At 50.1% G+C, this 18374-nt stretch overlaps 1 protein-coding gene across 6 annotated transcripts in view; it reads right to left on the bottom strand.

Moving 5' to 3' along the window:
• Positions 1 to 650: 650 nt before the first annotated feature.
• Positions 651 to 18374, bottom strand: part of REV3L (REV3 like, DNA directed polymerase zeta catalytic subunit) — a 164873-nt gene continuing 147149 nt past the window's right edge. For 2 of the 6 annotated variants that reach the window (XM_061556672.1, XM_061556673.1), the window contains exons 25-30: positions 17553 to 17667; positions 4977 to 5114; positions 4020 to 4210; positions 3475 to 3721; positions 3155 to 3367; positions 651 to 3040 (exon numbers count right to left, since the gene is read on the bottom strand). In XM_061556672.1, coding sequence (XP_061412656.1) covers positions 2900 to 3040; positions 3155 to 3367; positions 3475 to 3721; positions 4020 to 4210; positions 4977 to 5114; positions 17553 to 17667 — 1045 coding nt within the window. In that variant the 3' untranslated portion in view covers positions 651 to 2899. Of the gene's footprint in view, positions 3041 to 3154; positions 3368 to 3474; positions 3722 to 4019; positions 4211 to 4976; positions 5115 to 17552; positions 17668 to 18374 lie in introns of those variants that run through there. The other 4 variants (XM_061556674.1, XM_061556675.1, XM_061556676.1 and 1 more) reach the window with 3 other exon arrangements.

Here is an 18374-nt window from a genome sequence, read left to right on the forward strand (position 1 = left end):
CCTGGAGAAAGGGCGGAAAGCTCCAAGCATCGACCAAGCGAGCATCGCAGAGGACCAGCCAAAGCGGACGGGCTGCGAGCACAATCGTGCACCGCCAGAGAGAACGGAGCAGGAGAGAGCGCGCAACCAGTGCAACCAGCTCCACCGAGCAAGGGTGGCTGCCACCAGCGGACGAGCTGCGAGCGCGATCGAGCACCTTTAAAGAAAAGCTTCGTGCCGACTCAGCTCATCCAGCAGTGGAGCAGACTGTAGCTGCCACTGAGCGAGAGAGGGATACCTGTGTGTATGACATGCCCACACTCACACACTCATCGCTCAGCAGGAGACCAAGGCAGAATCGGTACAATAAACATCACTTCGGCGTCTGCTTAACGCAAAGAGTTGAACAAGGAGACGATATACCAACACACACATAACGCACATATTGTGTTTCGCCCATTGAGTTACATGGATATGATCGTTTAGAAGTATTTTAGTCATTCTTGTTGTTAATTGCCTAACTGTACCAATTAATTCATTGATGAAACAGCCCCCCCCCCAGCCCCACGTCCTCTCTCCCCCTAGCGCTCACGCAGCGCTCCCCTCCCCCTACCCCACACCCCCCTCTCTCTCTTCCCCCTTGCCCCTCTCCCTTTCTTACCTATGTAGAGGTGTTACATAACAGGGAGACATGGGCAGTTACACTGGGGTGTCTACATCCACGTCCGAAAACGGTTACCACCCTGGGGGGCTGTGTGGGGGAGAGGCTGGGATCCCACACAGCCCCGCCCCTCGAGGGCATGTGGGTATATAAGGCGGAGAGCGAGAGAGCTTCTGGCAGTCGTTGGGTACAGATCAAGATGAAGAGCCAGAGAAGACTGAAAGCCAGCTAGCTAGACCTGGATCTACCCTGACTCGCTGTTCTTGTAAGAGCCGAGCAGGGCAAGCCAGTGGCGACCTCGGAGCAGCGAGGTCTGATGTCCTTATAAGGGCCAGACTCGTGTGGCTGAGGGTCAGAACCTGCGCTGAAGCTGGGCCAGGTTAGCTAGCCTACATTTGGGGAAGGTCTGGGATAGAGGGAAGTAGGGAGTTAACAGGGAGCGTTAGCTGGGGAACACTTCCTCTAATAGACCGGGTGTTAGAGTCGTTACTCTGCTGTACTGAATTTAATTGTAATAAATACGTGTTGCCTCCATCAACTTCTCCTGCGTCACATACGTCCGTTACACCTATATAACCTCCTGCCACGGCATCTCTCTCCCACTTCGCCAATTTGTTTTTGCCGTGGTTTTCCCACCTGATGATTCCTTGTTGCAATCGAAACGTTATGATTTGTTTTATTTTATTTCTAACTACGTGAGTTTACCTAAAGAACCAAAGAGTATGGATTCCTGCAGTCATGAAAGCTTCAAATCAAGATTATATTGTCAAAAATGTATAATCTAACATCGCACCAAATATTACAAACAAAAGTGTGCCATATAAGGCAATTGCAGGTATTGTGGCCTCACTATAATTTACTACCCCAGCAGACCACATGGTTGTCTGACGCATGCCACTCACAACTTCAGTGCGTGGCCAGTATTCTGGCAGCGTTTTCATTCTCTCTTTTGGGAGTCTATAATTCTGCCTTCAGTTAGCCTGATATTGAGAGGTTTTACTGTACGCAAGTGCTACAGAATAACGGACTTCAAAAGGGCTCCGCTGCTGATGCCATGCAAAGTTTACAGAGATTACATGCACTTACAATATATATTTTTTAAATGTTGGTAGCCAGCAGACATCTCAAGAAGAACACATTTTACATACATGCTATCTGTAAACCACACTTTAGGATGTGACCATGCTCCTTAACCTCTTGGAAATAACTTTCATCAAACTTTCCTCTTTGCATCAACAGTTGTTTAATCCTTAAAATTTTATATTGTATTATGCTCTTGTAAGGGGTAAATGCAATTTTGCAAGCTGGTGCATTATAAATCTTGGATTATATACATAAAACATGTTTACTGCTTCAGCAAAACAAGGCGGTTCAATAACAGGAAGATAACACATTGCTGTAAAGAGTTCAACAGTTACTACTTGTGTACACATAGGTATTTAGATATTTATCATGGGTGTCATCTATTGCATAGTTTGGTATTTTAAACAAATATGCAATGTATATCTAGAAGCACTTGGCTAAACCATTTACAGTATCTATAAGCATCAATGTATTTACAGGCAGCTGCTGATATTGGCGTCAACGTTTAATACTGCACTACACATACCGATTATCTTATATGTGCTGTGGCCCATGAATTATGATTTGTGGCCAAAGTACTGATTTAATTAGCTTCGAATAAACAACGCAGCCTCCTCACTCGTGCAAACGAGCCATGGCTCATCTCCCTTTGACAGTCGAGCCACGGATGGAAATTTGCTTGCAGAGGCAACCAACCTCTCCAAATAGCAACCATAAATGGATTTTAACCACCACCACGGTCGTTCGATGCTGCAGAAAATACTGCACAATTTACATGTTAATGAGAATGTTTTTTCAAAATAAATTACAAGATATGTGTAAGTGTACAACTGAACCTTCACAATGTATATACCACCCCACTTGCATGATCTGTGTTTAAATGTCTGGAATTCTAGCAATATAATCACGAAAATGTGTACATTACAATTGTATATAAAACGCAATTGAATGCAAGAAGTACCGATACAAATGACAGAGTTTCTCTGAGCAACAATATTCTAATTTGCAATAGGAAAATTGTCAAAATCAGCAATCCAATGCAGCCACCTCAGACATTTCAGTCAGGACGATACATTACCCAGGGATTTCAAGTGTCGAAAGGTTTGATCGTTTCAATATGTATATCTATCTTCATATGATTTACATCGATATATTGGTCATGAAATTGAGAACCTGTTAAAATTTGTCTATGAGGCTGCGGATATACGATGCCTGGCAGAGGCCCTTCTCAGTCACGAGCAAGCGGAAAAGTGTTGGACAGTCTGTTGAACAGCAAGGAGGCTTCCACTCAGCATGACCGGTGCAGCTCCTGCAGATCTGCAAAACAGTTTAATCCGCACAAGTGATTATCCACTGCCAGTCCTGTTCAGAATTCTGTTTTTCTGTACAGAATGGAAATATCCAACCTCGACTATGTCACCGTACACAAACCTGAAGCAGCTGTGCCTGTCGGCGCTCCTGGCTGTGAATTTGCTGCAGCAGCAAAACGGACACTTCTTGGGGCTGCCGTCTGCACCGCCCACAGATTCCGTCCTTGGTGATCTCGCCGCACACTGGACAGTTTACGGTACTGAAGTACTGCACAATTGTGGCCTTTCTCCCTTCGGCTGCCGACTGGTGGTGGGCTGCCCAGACCCTGACCGACTGGGAAAACAAAACAATTCACAGCAGACGACTCATCATCATGCATATCTTAGCATCAGAAATGCCTCCCTGCGATATATACAAGTTAGAACATGCAATTAACTCACACGTGGCAGCTGCTGATACCATCTGAAGACATCCACCCCGATCAATGACAACAGCCTGTCAAGCGGTGGGAGGATCTGCTTGGAGACATAGTAGGGGGCGTTGATGAGCAGGCTGGGCTCCTGCAGGAGCTCCTGTGGCCTCCTCACCAGCTGGATGAGCGGGAGGCCCGGGGCCCCGTGGACGATCACATAGGGGACCCTCTCTCCGGCACGTGGCTCAGACCGACGGTCACATGCAAACATCCTCCTGGATCACACACAGATTATTTTAATGTTTGAGTGTATCACAATCAGCAGACCACGATTGGCACCATTCTCGAACTAGTGATGGTTGAAAACCTCCCACACCACGTCAGCATTTTTTGTACCATAACTTCACTATGATCAGTGCAAAAATATGTTTTGATTAAACCTAAATATAATGGATGTTTCTCAATGGTTATATCATGTTGTCATAAACAAGTAGGTTCAGTCCAAACACTTCTCACACTGAAGTCACCCAGCATCGTAGCAGACACCAATCAGCGAGGAGGCGGCAGCCTTACCGGGCCACATGCAGTGCCGGCACACAAGCCCCAGGCTTGTAGCCAGACCTGCCCCGGTACTCCTTGGCAAAAATGAGGTCCTGCATGGAGGCTCTGCCCTCAAGTATCTTCATACACTGCCTCTGCACGTACTGCTTCACTCTGCTGATGTCCTTCTCGTCAAACAGCAACTTTATCGACCGCTCCAGGACCTGAGTTGTCAAACACAATACATCCCCCACAGTATATAAACATGGCTGCTCAAGTGTCACATGAGAGCAAATGATTCTCATTACGAGTGTGAGCTGCGTTCAAACACCATCATCACCAGCAAGCTTATACAACCGTTCACCAAAGTCTATGTGCTAATACAGCCTTGTATACATAATTACAGTACTCTCGATTATCCACATGCGTTTTATCCGATTTGTGGATTAACTGTGCACCTGAGGTTTTGACATCAATTCATAATTCATGGATGTTTCCTTAAGCCCAAATTCATAATACTACTTCTCACTGAACAACATTTTTGCTTGGGATTTTTGTTTAACATTAATTAGTGAAACTATTTATGCTAAAACAAGTCCATAAGCGATGGGTAGTCAGACACAGGGTACCAGGTTTATCACGGTTCAAAGCACTCTTTCTGATAAGCGACGTGTTAAGTGGGCGACTCTTCACGAAACAAACCACGTTCATTGAAATTGTCACCAATAAGATTATGGACTGTTCAATGTTATAGTTCACAGGGCAGCAGGGTGGCAACAGTGGTAACAGCCTCACAGCGAGAATAACCTGAGTTCAATTCCCAACTCATGCACCTTTCTGTGCGAAGCTTGTATGTTCTGTCTGGCTTTATCCATCTGTTAAACATAGTGCCTTCATGATAGCTATGTCTATATGAATGGTACAAATATTAAATTTACTCAAATATTATCATTAACAAAAGAGCAGCCAATGCAGGCTGTCCAAAGAGACCTTGGCTACAGCAGGACATCCATCCCTGCGCACGGTCTCGATTCCTTTGGCGTCGTACACAGGATCCTTTTGCTCCAGGCTCTCATACATGTATCCCACATAGCGCTTCTTGGTTTGGAGCACGCATGGCAGGTACACCTGCAAACAGCAGCAGGGACCAAAAGGGCAGTATGATGTAAAGCTCAAGTCAAACGCAATCTGTCACTGGAAATGATTTGCACACATTAACTGTACAAATCGCCACACAAAAGACGCCACCACAGCCACACACACGGGGAAGCCACCTTGTACACAGATCCTTATCTTTTTCACATTGATTCTTGAGTTTTTTAGTGGAATACACATCTAATTAAGTCATATGTAAATATTCAAGCCATCCTGTGTACCTTTAGCAAGCAAATACAACCAACCAAGCAAATAACTAAATGTTTGTCTGTTCTTCAGGCCTGGTCATGCCATTAAAAGGGGATGTTCGCTGATTTGTGGTGTATTGTTCTTCCAGTGACCACATTTAGTTCTAATCACAAACATCTTCAAATAAATCAACATGAACTTCTATTGATGTAATCTAACATACATTACAAATGCAACAAATTATTTGGCGATGCTAAATTGGCAGTGATGCACAAGCACAAATATCAAAATAACTCACCACATTCATCAATAACACTGCCTTCAAAAGAAAAACTATACTACCCACATTCTGCATGCAATTTTTAGTGTTTCAGATCCTTTCCTTTTTGGTAGTTATGTACGTGCTTTTAGTTAGTTTCTAATTTCCAGTAGACGCAGACTTGAAATTTGACTGATGCTGGACGTTAACTTCTCAAGTTTCTTAAGTTTGCCAAGATAATCAATTTTTTGTTTTCTATCCGTTAACTTCTCAAGTTTCTTAAGTTTGCCAAGATAATCTATTTTTTTCTATCCGTTTGGAGTTTCTAAAATGCTAGTTTTTATATATTTCAAATGTGTCGTCTAAACAAAGAAATCTAGATTCCACAGACGTTCATGACCCCATCAGCTCCAAGCTGGAAGCACACCGCTATCCCTTGCTACTCTAGATCTAACCTTAACCCTGTCACTTGTTACTTTGGCACATGTCTTGACGGGTAATGCCAGATACAACCATGTCCGTCCAGTGCTCGCTGAGCTGCATTGGCTTCCAGTTGCCGAACGAACACATTATGAGGTCGCATTCAATACACACAAAGTGCTTGCCACAAATGAACCACAATACCTTGCTGATCTCGTCAAGGATCATAAACCATGGCGTAAACTCCAGTCATCCTCGCAGCAAATCTTGACTATCCATCGAACAAAGATGGTCACTGCATCGCGCGCTTTCAGATGCGCTTCCGTGGCTCTGGAACGCTCTTCCTTCCGATGTCAGGAAGCCACTAGAGCGATGCCCTTTAAAATCTAGATTTAAAACTAATTTATTTAGAACTGCATTTTGTGTTTAGTTTGTTGTCCTTCTCCCGCACCTTCGATTATCATGGTTGGCTAAATACGGCGTCAACATACATACATAGATCTTAGATCTTATATATAAAAGTCTCCGTGCGCTCGCGCTTGCGGGGGATTTGGCTCTCGGACGGTGGGGTTTAAGACCGAAATAATTTGCCAGGCGGCACGCCCTAAGCCCTGTGGTGGGAATAGGCTATTCCGTTTTCCCGTCCGTAAACTTTAAAGTAGTTTAATTAACACATTTGTGCCGTTTCTATTATTCATTATTTACTTATTGCACGACATCGACCGTACCAAGTGACGCCAATTGTGTGGGGGGAGCGGACCCTGCCAAGTCATGCGCGTTCGCTCGACCTCACCGGAGACATTTTCTTTTACGCGTTTTACAGTCACCACATACACACATCACGCTGCGGATATTTATTCACAGTGTCATGTCCTCGTCGCCCCCCCCCAACACGATGGGTTCAGTTTATACTACAAACTCCGTAGATAATAATATTTTACTGCTTACATACCATTATTCTTGCACGGACGGCGGATGTTGGGGGGGGGCGGGTAGCGGCCCAGCCCCTAGCCTGGCAACGTGCCAACTCCGTGGCTCGCCAATGTAGGCCAAGACGGGGGCTACGCATCGCACAAGGCCTCAACACGCCTATGCCAAGTACAAATTTCCTTGCTTCTTACGCTAACAACTCAAGTCCATTGTTTATTATTGTTAAACACATTAGTTGACAAACATTACAATAATAATGTTTGTGTGCAGATAAAAACTCAGCTTTAATGTTTACCATTATGAAACAAGTTCAAAGATGTTACAATAATTATGTTTGCGTGAAGATAACAACTAAGGTTCATTGTTTACCATTATGAAACGAGTTGACATATTACAATAATTATGTTTGTGTACACAAAACTCTTTTTGGATTTTTGGGTTGCTCAATTTCCCCTTTTTTTGCTGCGCTTTTATAACGCTCCCATGGTCTACTGTCAGTATGTGATTTCTGCTTATTTCTTAAATGCATTTCTATTGTTTCCATCGCTCACGTCACGCTATTTACTCATACGTAGTACTGCGATACTGATAGCTGTGCCATCATCGGGGATTGCTGTGCCCGTCGATGTGTGTGTGTGAGTCCATGTGTGTGTCTTTGAGTCCATGTGTGTGCGTGTAGAGCCATGCGTGTCTTTAACTTCATGTGGGTGTCTTTTCCGAACGGACAACGTCAAAGTGTTTTTGTGTGTGTGTTAGTCCATGTGTGTGTGTCAGTCGATCTGTGTGTGTGTACGTCCATGTGTATGTCAGTCCATATGTGTGTGTGTTAGTCCACATGTGTGTACATGTGTGTGTCACTCAATGTGTGTGTGTAAGTCAATGCGTCTGTGTGTGAGTCCATATGTGTGTTAATCCATGTCTGTGTATCTAAAGTAGATATCTGTGTGTCACAGTCCATATGTGTATGTGTGTGTAGGGCTATGTGTGTGTCAGTCTATGTATGTGTAAGTTCATGTGTGTGTGTCTTAGTCCATATGTGTGTGTGTAAGTACATATGTGTTTACATCAATGTGTGTTTTAGTTCACGTATCGCTGTGTGCGAGTCGGTGTGTGTGTGTGTGAGGTGCTGTATGTGTGTACGTCCATTTATGTGCGTGCAACTCCATGTGTGTATTTCTCAAGTGGATGTCTGTGTGACAGTCCACATGTGTATGTGTGTGTACGGCAATGTGTGTGTCACTCTATGTGTGTGTGTGTCGCTGTATGTGTGTACGTCGATATGTGTGTGTAACTCCATGTGTGCGTTTCTCAAGTGCATGTCTATGTGTGTGTGAGTCCATAAGTGTGTGTGTCTGTAAGTCGATGTGTTTGTATGTGTCAGTCCATGTGTGTGTCTCAGTCCATGTGCGTGTGTGTTAGTCGCTGTGTGTGCATGCCTCCATGTTAGTCAGTGTAACTCCATTTATTTGCGTGTCTGTAGGTCCATGTGTGCATCTTAGTCCATGCGTGTGCTTTATTGACCTGCTCAAGGCCTATGATACCATCAGTAGGCCTGGCCTCTGGGTTGCTCTTCTTGCTTTCCGAGTCCCGAACCCACTCATCACCATCCTTAAGGACCTTCATGATGGTTAGCGGCCCCGCGTCTTAACTACGTGGCCGTGAGTCAGAGCCATTCCCTGTACACCTTGGGGTGCAACAGGGATGTCCTCTCGCTCCCACATTGGACCACGTAGTTCGTCGAGCCTTCAATACCTGTACCGGAAGAATTCCCATTTGCTACAGATACAATGGGAGGCTGATCGATGCCCGGGTGCGGTCAAGGGATGGCTCCCTGTTGCTCAACCACATTTTGTATGCCGATGATCTGTTAATGGCTGCACACTCGGAGGAGGAGTTCGAGGTGCTGCTGCTGAACCTGGAGCTTGCCTTATCATCGGTCCAACCAAAGCTAAGCACCTGCCTGGCTATTTTGTACCATCGGACACGGACACTCCACCCCCACAACTCCCAATTGGTGATGGGGCAGTTGTGGAGACAGTGGAGAGTTTCCCTGGGCAGTGTGCTAATGACCGGCTCCGGTTTAACAGCAGAGGTCTCACTCCGAATCAGTCGAGCTGCAGTATCTTTTCATTGGCTGCGTAACGCTGTGTGGAAGCTACCTGCTCTATCACTCCGTACGAAGCTACAGGTCTTCTCGGCCACGGTCATTCCCTCCCTTCTCTACGCTTGCGAAACTTGGACCCCCCTAATGGAACATCTTCGCCGGTTAGAAACATTTAGGCTGGCTTGCCTACGATCCATCCTGGGTTTAACCAGGCTGCATTGTGTGAGGAGCTCACAAATCCTTGAAAGATGTGGACAAAGTCCCATCGGTGACCTCCGGCAGGCAAAGCTGTGTTGCCTGAGTCATGTAGCCCGCATGGCCAGCCACCGCATACCTAAACAGCTTTTGTTCCGCCGGATCGAGGAGACTAAACGGGTGCGGCACGGGCTGGAGAAGACATAAAGTGATGTGCTACAGGAGGACTTGGAGCTGAGTCCACTTGCGGATGACTGGTACCAGCCGTGTCAAGATCGGCCACTGTGGAGGAGGCTCCTGAAGGACGCTACTGGCCAGTTGGAGGCAGTCACCCTCCAACAGCAACGGAGGGCGGAGGAGCGACGCTCACAACAACGAGCGGAGCGCCGGTTGGCTAAAGCACAGAAAATTGCCACAGTAGATGCCACAGGTGGTGCATCAGCCAGTCGTCTTAGTCAGTCGACCTGTGCCATCTGGGTTTGCCCCGTGACCTCTTTCCAGCGGGCGTTCGATACTTCACGTGGCCTCAAGGTGCACATAGCCTGGCACAAGCGTTGTTGTGACATCACCACCACTTAGTGGCGAATGGCGGTTGTTGTTGTTCAGTCTATGTATGTGTAGTGGTGTTAGAGAGAGAGCCGTTATGCATGGCAGCTTATGGGAAACAAACACAGTGGGCGGGGCTGCGTGAGTGCACGGGGGGGTGCTCTCAACGACGTCCGCACCGGGCAGCCCGGGGCCCCACCCCTCAGCGGGGGTTGAGTATAAAAAGGGGATGTGTCAGAGGGCTCGGGGAGAAATGTTAAGCTAACGAGAAGACTGAAGACATCTTAGCTAGAAGCCCTGGACTCCCCTAGTTCGACGTCCTTATCAGGGCCGAACAGGATCGAGCCAGCGGCGTGGTTCCGAGAGCCAGAGCCGGTGCTCTTGTCAGAGCAGGTCTGGGACTCCGGGTACCGGGCCCGACTTACCAGTGTCGGGCCAGATAGCCTCCCCTAGCCCGTTAGTGGAGGACTAAGAGGCAGGCTAGGGTAGCTAGCGTGTGTATTCCCAGCTAGCCGGGTGAGGGGGCCGATACCCCCTCGAGTGTTATATGCCCACTGTTGTGCTGTGAAATAAACCCGTGTGCCTCCAACTCCGGCGTCAAGAGTCGTCAACGGTATTACATCTGGTGTCAGAAGTAAAAATCTACGAACAGCTCGAGTCAGGATACCGGGGGCGGAGGACACCACTGCAGTCGGAGAGCCCGGGACGGGTGAAGAGAGCACGGAGCAGTCGGGGCCAGATACGGCTACGCCGCAGCAACAGGAGGGTGGGGAGGTGTCGGCAGAGGGGCTGAGGCAGGCGCACGCCAAGCTGATGGAGCTGCTGCACGCCGCTGCCAGCATGCTGGACCACATCACTCAGCTGGGGGCTGCTGGACCGCCACGGGGCGACGAAAGCCGACGACCACAGCGCCTTCCCGCCATTTCGGCGGAACACCAATTTGAAAATCCCGCCATCGCCGCAGCTGCAGTTGAGGGCGTGGCCGGCCTGAGCATCGCGTCCAACGGCGGGCATACAGTACCTGCCGCGTCATCACCAACGGACGGGACGTCACCACGGGTGCGACCGGCGATGCCATCGGTCGTGCGCGCCGAAGCAGAGCCGGGTGAGGGGAACGAGGAAGGGCGACCTTCTGCGGCAGCCGCTGCGCTACATCAGCGACTGCCTCCACTCAAAAAATTTGTGGGCGAGGAAGGCGACTGGGGCGGCTTCCAGCGGCGCTTCCTCGCTCACCAGGAGATGGCGAAGTGGACGGACGCCGAGGCTCTCCGCGCGCTGCCAGCACTCCTCGACAGCGACGCCCTCGCCACTTTAACATCGGCACCGAAGGAGAGGCGCTCTACGCTGCAGACGGCGATGCAGGTGCTGGCTGCAGTTTACAGTCCGCCGTCAGACTGTCGCCAACTCTTCTACGATCGCCAGTGGGGGGCAAAGGAGTCGCCTCTGGCGTACCGCACAAGCCTCCTGGCACTGGCAAAGGCGGCCTTTCCAAGGATGGACAACGAAGGTGTCGACGCCATGGTTACGGAGAAGATACTCCTGCTGGCGGACGACTTGGAGATCGTCATCGTCGCACAGGACGACGCGGAGATGTGCTCCCTCCAAGCGGCACGACTCCTCCACGCAAACCTGCTCGCGCAACGACGCAAGGCCAGCAAGGCGGCGAGCGGGCGTACCGTGGCCGCAGCCACCCTCCCGGCGGAGGAGATCTGCGCCATCGACCATCAACGGCAGCAGGGAGCGGGAGTACGGGCGGACCGGGGCGGCTCGAGCCATCCCGATCATCCGTCGTCGTCACCAGCGCTCCCGCGCTGCTACAACTGCGGCATCCGGGGCCATGTCGCCTCGGGGTGCCGCTCTCCTCGGCAGCGCGGGACGACACCTCGACGGGACGCCGGCCCTCTTCCCAAGCTCCATCATCATAACCCGGCGAGTCGCGGCACCTCACATGTTTGGCCCACGCACACACCCGCCACACACTCATACACCGCACCGATTGGGGGGCCAATATCGCGCACCATCGCACCAACACGCACCACTCTGGGTACTCAGATTGAACCCAGCCAGTGGTCCGTGTTGGCCCATCGTGTTGTAGCCGCGTCGTCGGGGTCGTCGGCCATTGTGGGGCACATCGACGGGGTCGAGGTGCGCATCTTGGTCGATACGGGAGCATCGGCGACCATTATTTCGGAGTTAATTTACAATATTCTCCCTGCCCAGAGCCGTCCTTTGATGCCTGTTAACGTGCCATTCTTTGCTGCTAACGGGGGCTCACTTGGCATCATCGGACAGATTCGAGCACAAATTTGTATCGGGGATATTAAATTGTCTGGGCCGATTTTTGTTTCCTCCTCGCTGGCGGTTCCGTGCCTGCTGGGGACGGACTTCCTGGCCAAAATGCCGATTAGGATATTAATCGACCAGGGATGCATTGAGCTCCCGTCGGGCCGACGCATGGCGTTTCTGCCATCCCCCGGTACGAGTCGGACGGCGTTCGCAACGGTGCCGGCGTTTGTAGATAGAATGGTGCGCGTTCCTCTGGGGGCACAAATGTTGGTTCCTTTGAAACTTCGGCGGCCCTTCGCTAAGGGCATTGGGGCCCAAGGGGTTCTGCTGGGGCCATCTAGGGCCGGGGTTAGTGGACCTCATTTACTTCTGGCCCAGACCATAGTAAGAGGGGACGGAGACCCCTTCATCGCGGTCCTCAATGTGGGCTCGCAGACGGTGGTGGTCCCGCAGGGGACCGTGCTTGCTCACGCGACGCCGGTGCCCTGTGAGGAACCCATCGCGAATCACGTGAGTGCTGTCCCTGCGCCGCGACCACATTCGGACAGCGATGAAGGGTGGCTCGAGGCGCTTTGTGCGGGATCGACGGACCTGTCAAATTCAGAGCGTCAACAGCTTAAAACGCTACTGCGGGAATTTTCCGACGTTTTCAGTCGGGACAAATACGATTTGGGTTGCACTCATCTGCTGCGTCACCATATTGATACGGGTGACAGCGCGCCAATACGCCAGAATCCGTTTCGGTTAAGTCCCGCCGAAAAGGACCATGTCAAATCGGCTATTGATGACATGTTAGCCGCCGACATCATTTCTCCTTCCACCAGCCCTTGGGGAGCGCCGATCGTCCTGGTTAAAAAGCAGGACGGCTCGTTGCGGTTTTGCGTTGATTTTCGGGGCCTTAACAAAATTTCGGTTGCCGACGCATACCCGCTCCCACGGATGGACGAATCGCTGGACGCCTTGGCGGGAGCGTGATTCTTCTCCACATTGGATTTACTTTCGGGATTCTGGCAGCTTCCTCTGAACGATGATTCAAAGCCTAAAACTGCTTTCCGTACACCGCACGGCCTGTTCCAATTCAACCGGTTGCCGATGGGACTCCACTCAGCGCCGGCAACTTTCCAGCGTTTGATGGAATTGGTTTTGGCTGGATTGCAATGGGATTCGTGCCTGATTTATTTGGATGACGTTATTGTCTTTAGTAAAACTTTTGACGAACATCTCCAGAGGTTGCGGGCGGTTTTCCTAAAGATGCGGGCTGCTAATTTGAAATTCAAACCCCAAAAATGTCATCTGTTACGCGATTCGGTGCGTTATTTGGGACACATCGTGGGGCGCTCAGGTATTGCTACCGATCCCGCCAAAACGCAGTGCGTCAGCTCCTGGCCGACTCCCACCTCGGTGGGAGAGGTCAGGAGTTTCATTGGCTTCGCGCCGTATTACCGACGGTTCGTCGCAGATTTTGCGACGATTGCGAAACCCCTACACGCTTTAACATCAAAAGGGGTTCGGTTCCACTGGGGTCAGGAGGAGGAGGCTGCTTTCTGCTCCCTTCGGGACGCCCTGGTAAAAGCTCCTCCCTTGATTTACCCCGATTTTTCTAAGCCTTTTTTGCTCGACACCGATGCGAGCAACACGGGTATTGGGGGCGTGCTTTCCCAGGTGGTTGACGGCGTGGAACGGGTGGTTGCGTACGGCAGTCGGGTGTTGTCTCCGGCGGAGCAAAGATATTGTGTCACCCGTCGGGAACTGTTGGCAATTGTCTATTTCATCCAACAGTATCGCCCATATCTGTACGGTCGGCATTTCACCGTCCGCACAGATCATGCGGCACTGCAGTACGCCCTGCGAGTTCAACAGCCATCGGGACAATTGTCCCGATGGTTGGAGATCCTCCAGGATTTTGATTTTGAAACCACCTACCGTAAGGGCGTTCGCCACACCAATGCGGACGCTCTGTCGCGCATGCCAACCACCTCCGAATGTGCATGCCTCCTGGGGTCGGGACGTTGCAGGCCAGCAGGGGACATACCGGTTCCGGTCCTGGCGGCCGCCGGCGACGACGAAACATTGGTTCCTAATTCAATCGCACAACAGGGAAAAGATTCCCTGTTGGGGTTGCCCATCAATGAATGGGGGCGCCTCCAGATGGAGGATACCTCTCTCCTCGGGTTGCGTCGTCGCGTCGGCTGTGCTGGGCAGGGCAGGGGTGATGCCGACGCATGGGAATTGGTGCATGGTCTGCTGATGCATTGGGACGGGAAATCCCATCGACATCGGCTGGTGGTCCCTTCGGGGTTGCGGGGCAAGGCGGTGTGGGCCGCACATGAGCGCCTCCTACACTTGGGGACCCAAAAGACCCTCGCCTTACTCCAACTCGATTTTTTTTGGCCAGGCATGACGAAGGATGTCGGGGATTTACTGGGGTTATGCCCTCGGTGCGCGCAACGAAAACCGCCAGCACGTGTGTCTAACCCACCCTTGCAGTCAATCAAAGTGTCCAGAGTTAACGAACTCGTCGCGCTGGATATTTTGGGCCCATTCCCCGCCACACCCAGGGGCAATAGATATTTGTTGACGGGTGTGGAGTATTTCACGCGCTGGCCTATGACCTGGCCCCTTGCCAACCAGTCGGCATCAGCCATCGTGGAGGCCTTTGTTCAGGGTTATGTCCTGGACAAAGGTGCTCCGGAGCGGCTGCTGACCGACCAGGGCAAAAATTTTTCCTGTAAATTGCTCAAAGAAGTCTGTGAGCTCCTGGGCACGAAGAAAATTCGTACCTCCCCGTATCACCCGCAGACTGACGGGATGGTCGAGCGTCTGCATCGGACCATCACGTCAATGTTGTCACAGCAGGTGTCGGACTCACAGACCGATTGGGACTTGCAAATTCAAGGGGTATTGGCGGCGTACCGGATGGCCCCCCACGCAGCTACGGGATTTTCACCCTTCTACCTCATGTACGGCCGCGAACCTGACCCGCCTGTTCGTGCCCAGCTGCAGATCCCCGCGCCTCAGGGAAAAACTAAATTGGCTGACCATGTGAAATTTAATTTGGCCAAATTGACAGAGGCACGGGATGCTGCCATACAAAACTCTGAAATCCGTCAGAAAGCGAACGAGCGACTCAGACGGGGTCGGGCGCACATGCTGCAGTGGAAGCCGGGGGACAAGGCATGGCTGCACTGTTCCCAGGTGCCATTAGCAACCTCCTCTAAGCTGGTGCGGCCGTGGCGGGGCCCTGTGGAGGTAGTTGAGGTGTTGCGACCGCAGTGCGTGCGTATCAAATGGGGAAAGCGGCGGTGGTTCGTGCACCCCTCTAGATTAAAACCATTTGTCGCAGTACACATCCCCACTTCACACACGCGTGGCCAAACATGTGGGGGGTCGGCCGACTCACTGGGTCCGTCTCCGTCGCTCTCACCAAATGCCTTGCCGGCTGTGCCACCTCCAGGTGCATCAGGAGTGACGGGCTCACGCCCGATCACCCCTCCTGGGGATGCCAAGGGTCACGTGGCGTCGGATGAAGACTCACCCCAAGACGGACTGTTGCCACAGGACGGTCCGCCACCCGGGGTTACCCCGTGTGAGGGGCCCGCTGCAAGGACGCGCGCTAAAATGCGCAGACTGTTGTGAGGACAGAAGATGTGTACATAGGTTGTGTTCATTGTGTGTTGTGTGAATGGTGTGTTCCCCGCTCATTCGATGCGTATGCGTTGGGCTAACCATGTGTTGGGTGTGTGGTGGGTTCCCTGCAAATCGTACGTATGCTGTTTTACGGAATTCGTATTTATTCGGGGGGGGGGGGGGGTGCGTCGGGTTGTTTTCTCTTCTTGCTGTTGCGTTCTTGTTGTGTTCTTGTTGTTGTTCTTGTTATTGTTGAAAAATAGTGAGGCACACGCGCGGTCAGGGGGTAAATGCGCTTTTATTGTCGTTTTTTTTTGTATGTTGGCAGCCGGGACGGCTGCAAGCTATGCGGGGGGGGGGGGGGGGGGGGTGATGTACGGGTGTTAGAGAGAGAGCCGTTATGCATGGCAGCTTATGGAAAACAAACACAGTGGGCGGGGCTGCGTGAGTGCACGGGGGGGTGCTCTCAACGACGTCCGCACCGGGCAGCCCGGGGCCCCACCCCTCAGCGGGGGTTGAGTATAAAAAGGGGATGTGTCAGAGGGCTCGGGGAGAAATGTTAAGCTAACGAGAAGACTGAAGACATCTTAGCTAGAAGCCCTGGACTCCCCTAGTTCGACGTCCTTATCAGGGCCGAACAGGATCGAGCCAGCGGCGTGGTTCCGAGAGCCAGAGCCGGTGCTCTTGTCAGAGCAGGTCTGGTACTCCGGGTACCGGGCCCGACTTACCAGTGTCGGGCCAGATAGCCTCCCCTAGCCCGTTAGTGGAGGACTAAGAGGCAGGCTAGGGTAGCTAACGTGTGTATTCCCAGCTAGCCGGGTGAGGGGGCCGATACCCCCTCGAGTGTTATATGCCCACTGTTGTGCTGTGAAATAAACCCGTGTGCCTCCAACTCCGGCGTCAAGAGTCGTCAACGGTATTACATATGTATGTGTGAGTCCATTTGTGCGTGTAACTCTATGTGTGTGTATCAATGGATTTGCATGTGTAACTACATGTGTCTGCCTTTTTCGCCCGGGCAACGCCGAGTACTAACCGCTAGTACTCTATATTTAACCCCAGACAATGTAAATAGAAGAAAAATACCCGCTCGGTTGGGAATGTGGTACTTTAACCTGACTAAAGTGGCCATAAGCAATGCTCGAATGCATGCCAAATGCAACTTCACAATTCTTTGTAAAATAAGCACAATTAGCACAACTTACAATGTCAGAGGGGGTCAATGACCAGTGATGGAACTTGAAACCAAAAGGGATTGACAACTTTTGGAAGACTTAACCCTGAGGTTCTTACAGCAGTACTCACATTCACAGAGCTGTATCCCCCCTAACCACCCCCCACCTCTCCCAACAGGGTAGAGGCTGAAGTTAGAATTAAAATCGTCACTCACCCATCGACTGACAACAAGCCAACAGTGAGTTAGGGGCTTCTGATATGTTTCTCAAAAGCCCAGTCCATAAAGAGTTGAATGAGGTGTTACGACTGTAGCCGCTAATATGAGTCAAGGTCACTTATTCAGTTTAGGTCGACCAAAGCCAGGTCACAGATTGAAGAAATATTTTTCGTAATAAATGACTAGGATTTATAAAACAGCAAGTCCAAAACCTTCCAAGTGATTTTTTTTCCAGGAAAATCAATGCACATAACTGATAACATTCCCCATAACCATCTAACCACAAGCACATAATAATAGTTGTTTGTGCACAAAATAAAATTTCAACAAAATTCACGTAAAAATTTTTTTTAAAATATGAGAAATATTGAAATTTTGGACTGCATTCGTCAATTCAAGAACCATTTAGAGCCGAATGTATTTTGACAATTTTAGCCACACACTCAAGTACGGTACCATCACCTTTTCAAACTTGAGCTTGACGGGGCTGGGGTTGGCTGCTGTCACTGCCGCAGCGATCTCCTTTCCAGTGCGGAATGCCTGCTCCTTCGAGGCTCCCTCCAGCAACACGAACATGCTTCACATACCACATTAAGATACCAACACTGTTACCAACACACAACTTAAAATGCAACAGGATCCTCCCATGTCTATTGGAGGCCATTGATTCTTCTATACTTCTGAAATAAGTACATCTGTGATACGGTGTTTTTAGTTGAAACATTAGCAATACGAACATGATAGGGACTAAAATTGCATTTTTGTGTCCACTTTAATTAAGTTGAGGATGAATTCCATTTGCGACCATTTCCTTGTAAATCAGTGCACTGAATTGAAACGTGAGTAGACACTGCAATGTTTGTCTCGAATGAGGTGTTTATTTCGGACGTTTTTGTTGATTTCTATGCAACTGATATTCTACTCTCCCATGTGAAGGCAGAAATATGTTCAACAGCTCGATGCCAATGTCGAGGTCTGCTATCCACAACGAGGGGGTATCAGGAGAGAGATTGTGTAGCTTTACTGTTGCCTCCATTGAAGGAGCACAGACTACTGTCGTTTCTTGTACAGTTCGTAGTTTTGGTAGCATGCCACAATGAGACTACTGCAGCTTATCTTTAAGTTTCCATTCATGAAGGAGATGTGTGCATCGGTCTGTTGATGTTCTGATGCAGTTTATGGTACACCAGTGTCATCGATGAATGTCAAAGCCAGGAGGTATGATGTCTCGAATCAGGTGTTTATTTTGGATATCCACATCGTACCACTAGTTTGCCAGCATCC

The sequence above is a fragment of the Lethenteron reissneri genome, chromosome 22 (assembly GCF_015708825.2).
Source record: "Lethenteron reissneri isolate LAM-NWPU_2019-01 chromosome 22, ASM1570882v1, whole genome shotgun sequence".
In the NCBI taxonomy this organism is placed as follows: domain Eukaryota; kingdom Metazoa; phylum Chordata; class Hyperoartia; order Petromyzontiformes; family Petromyzontidae; genus Lethenteron; species Lethenteron reissneri.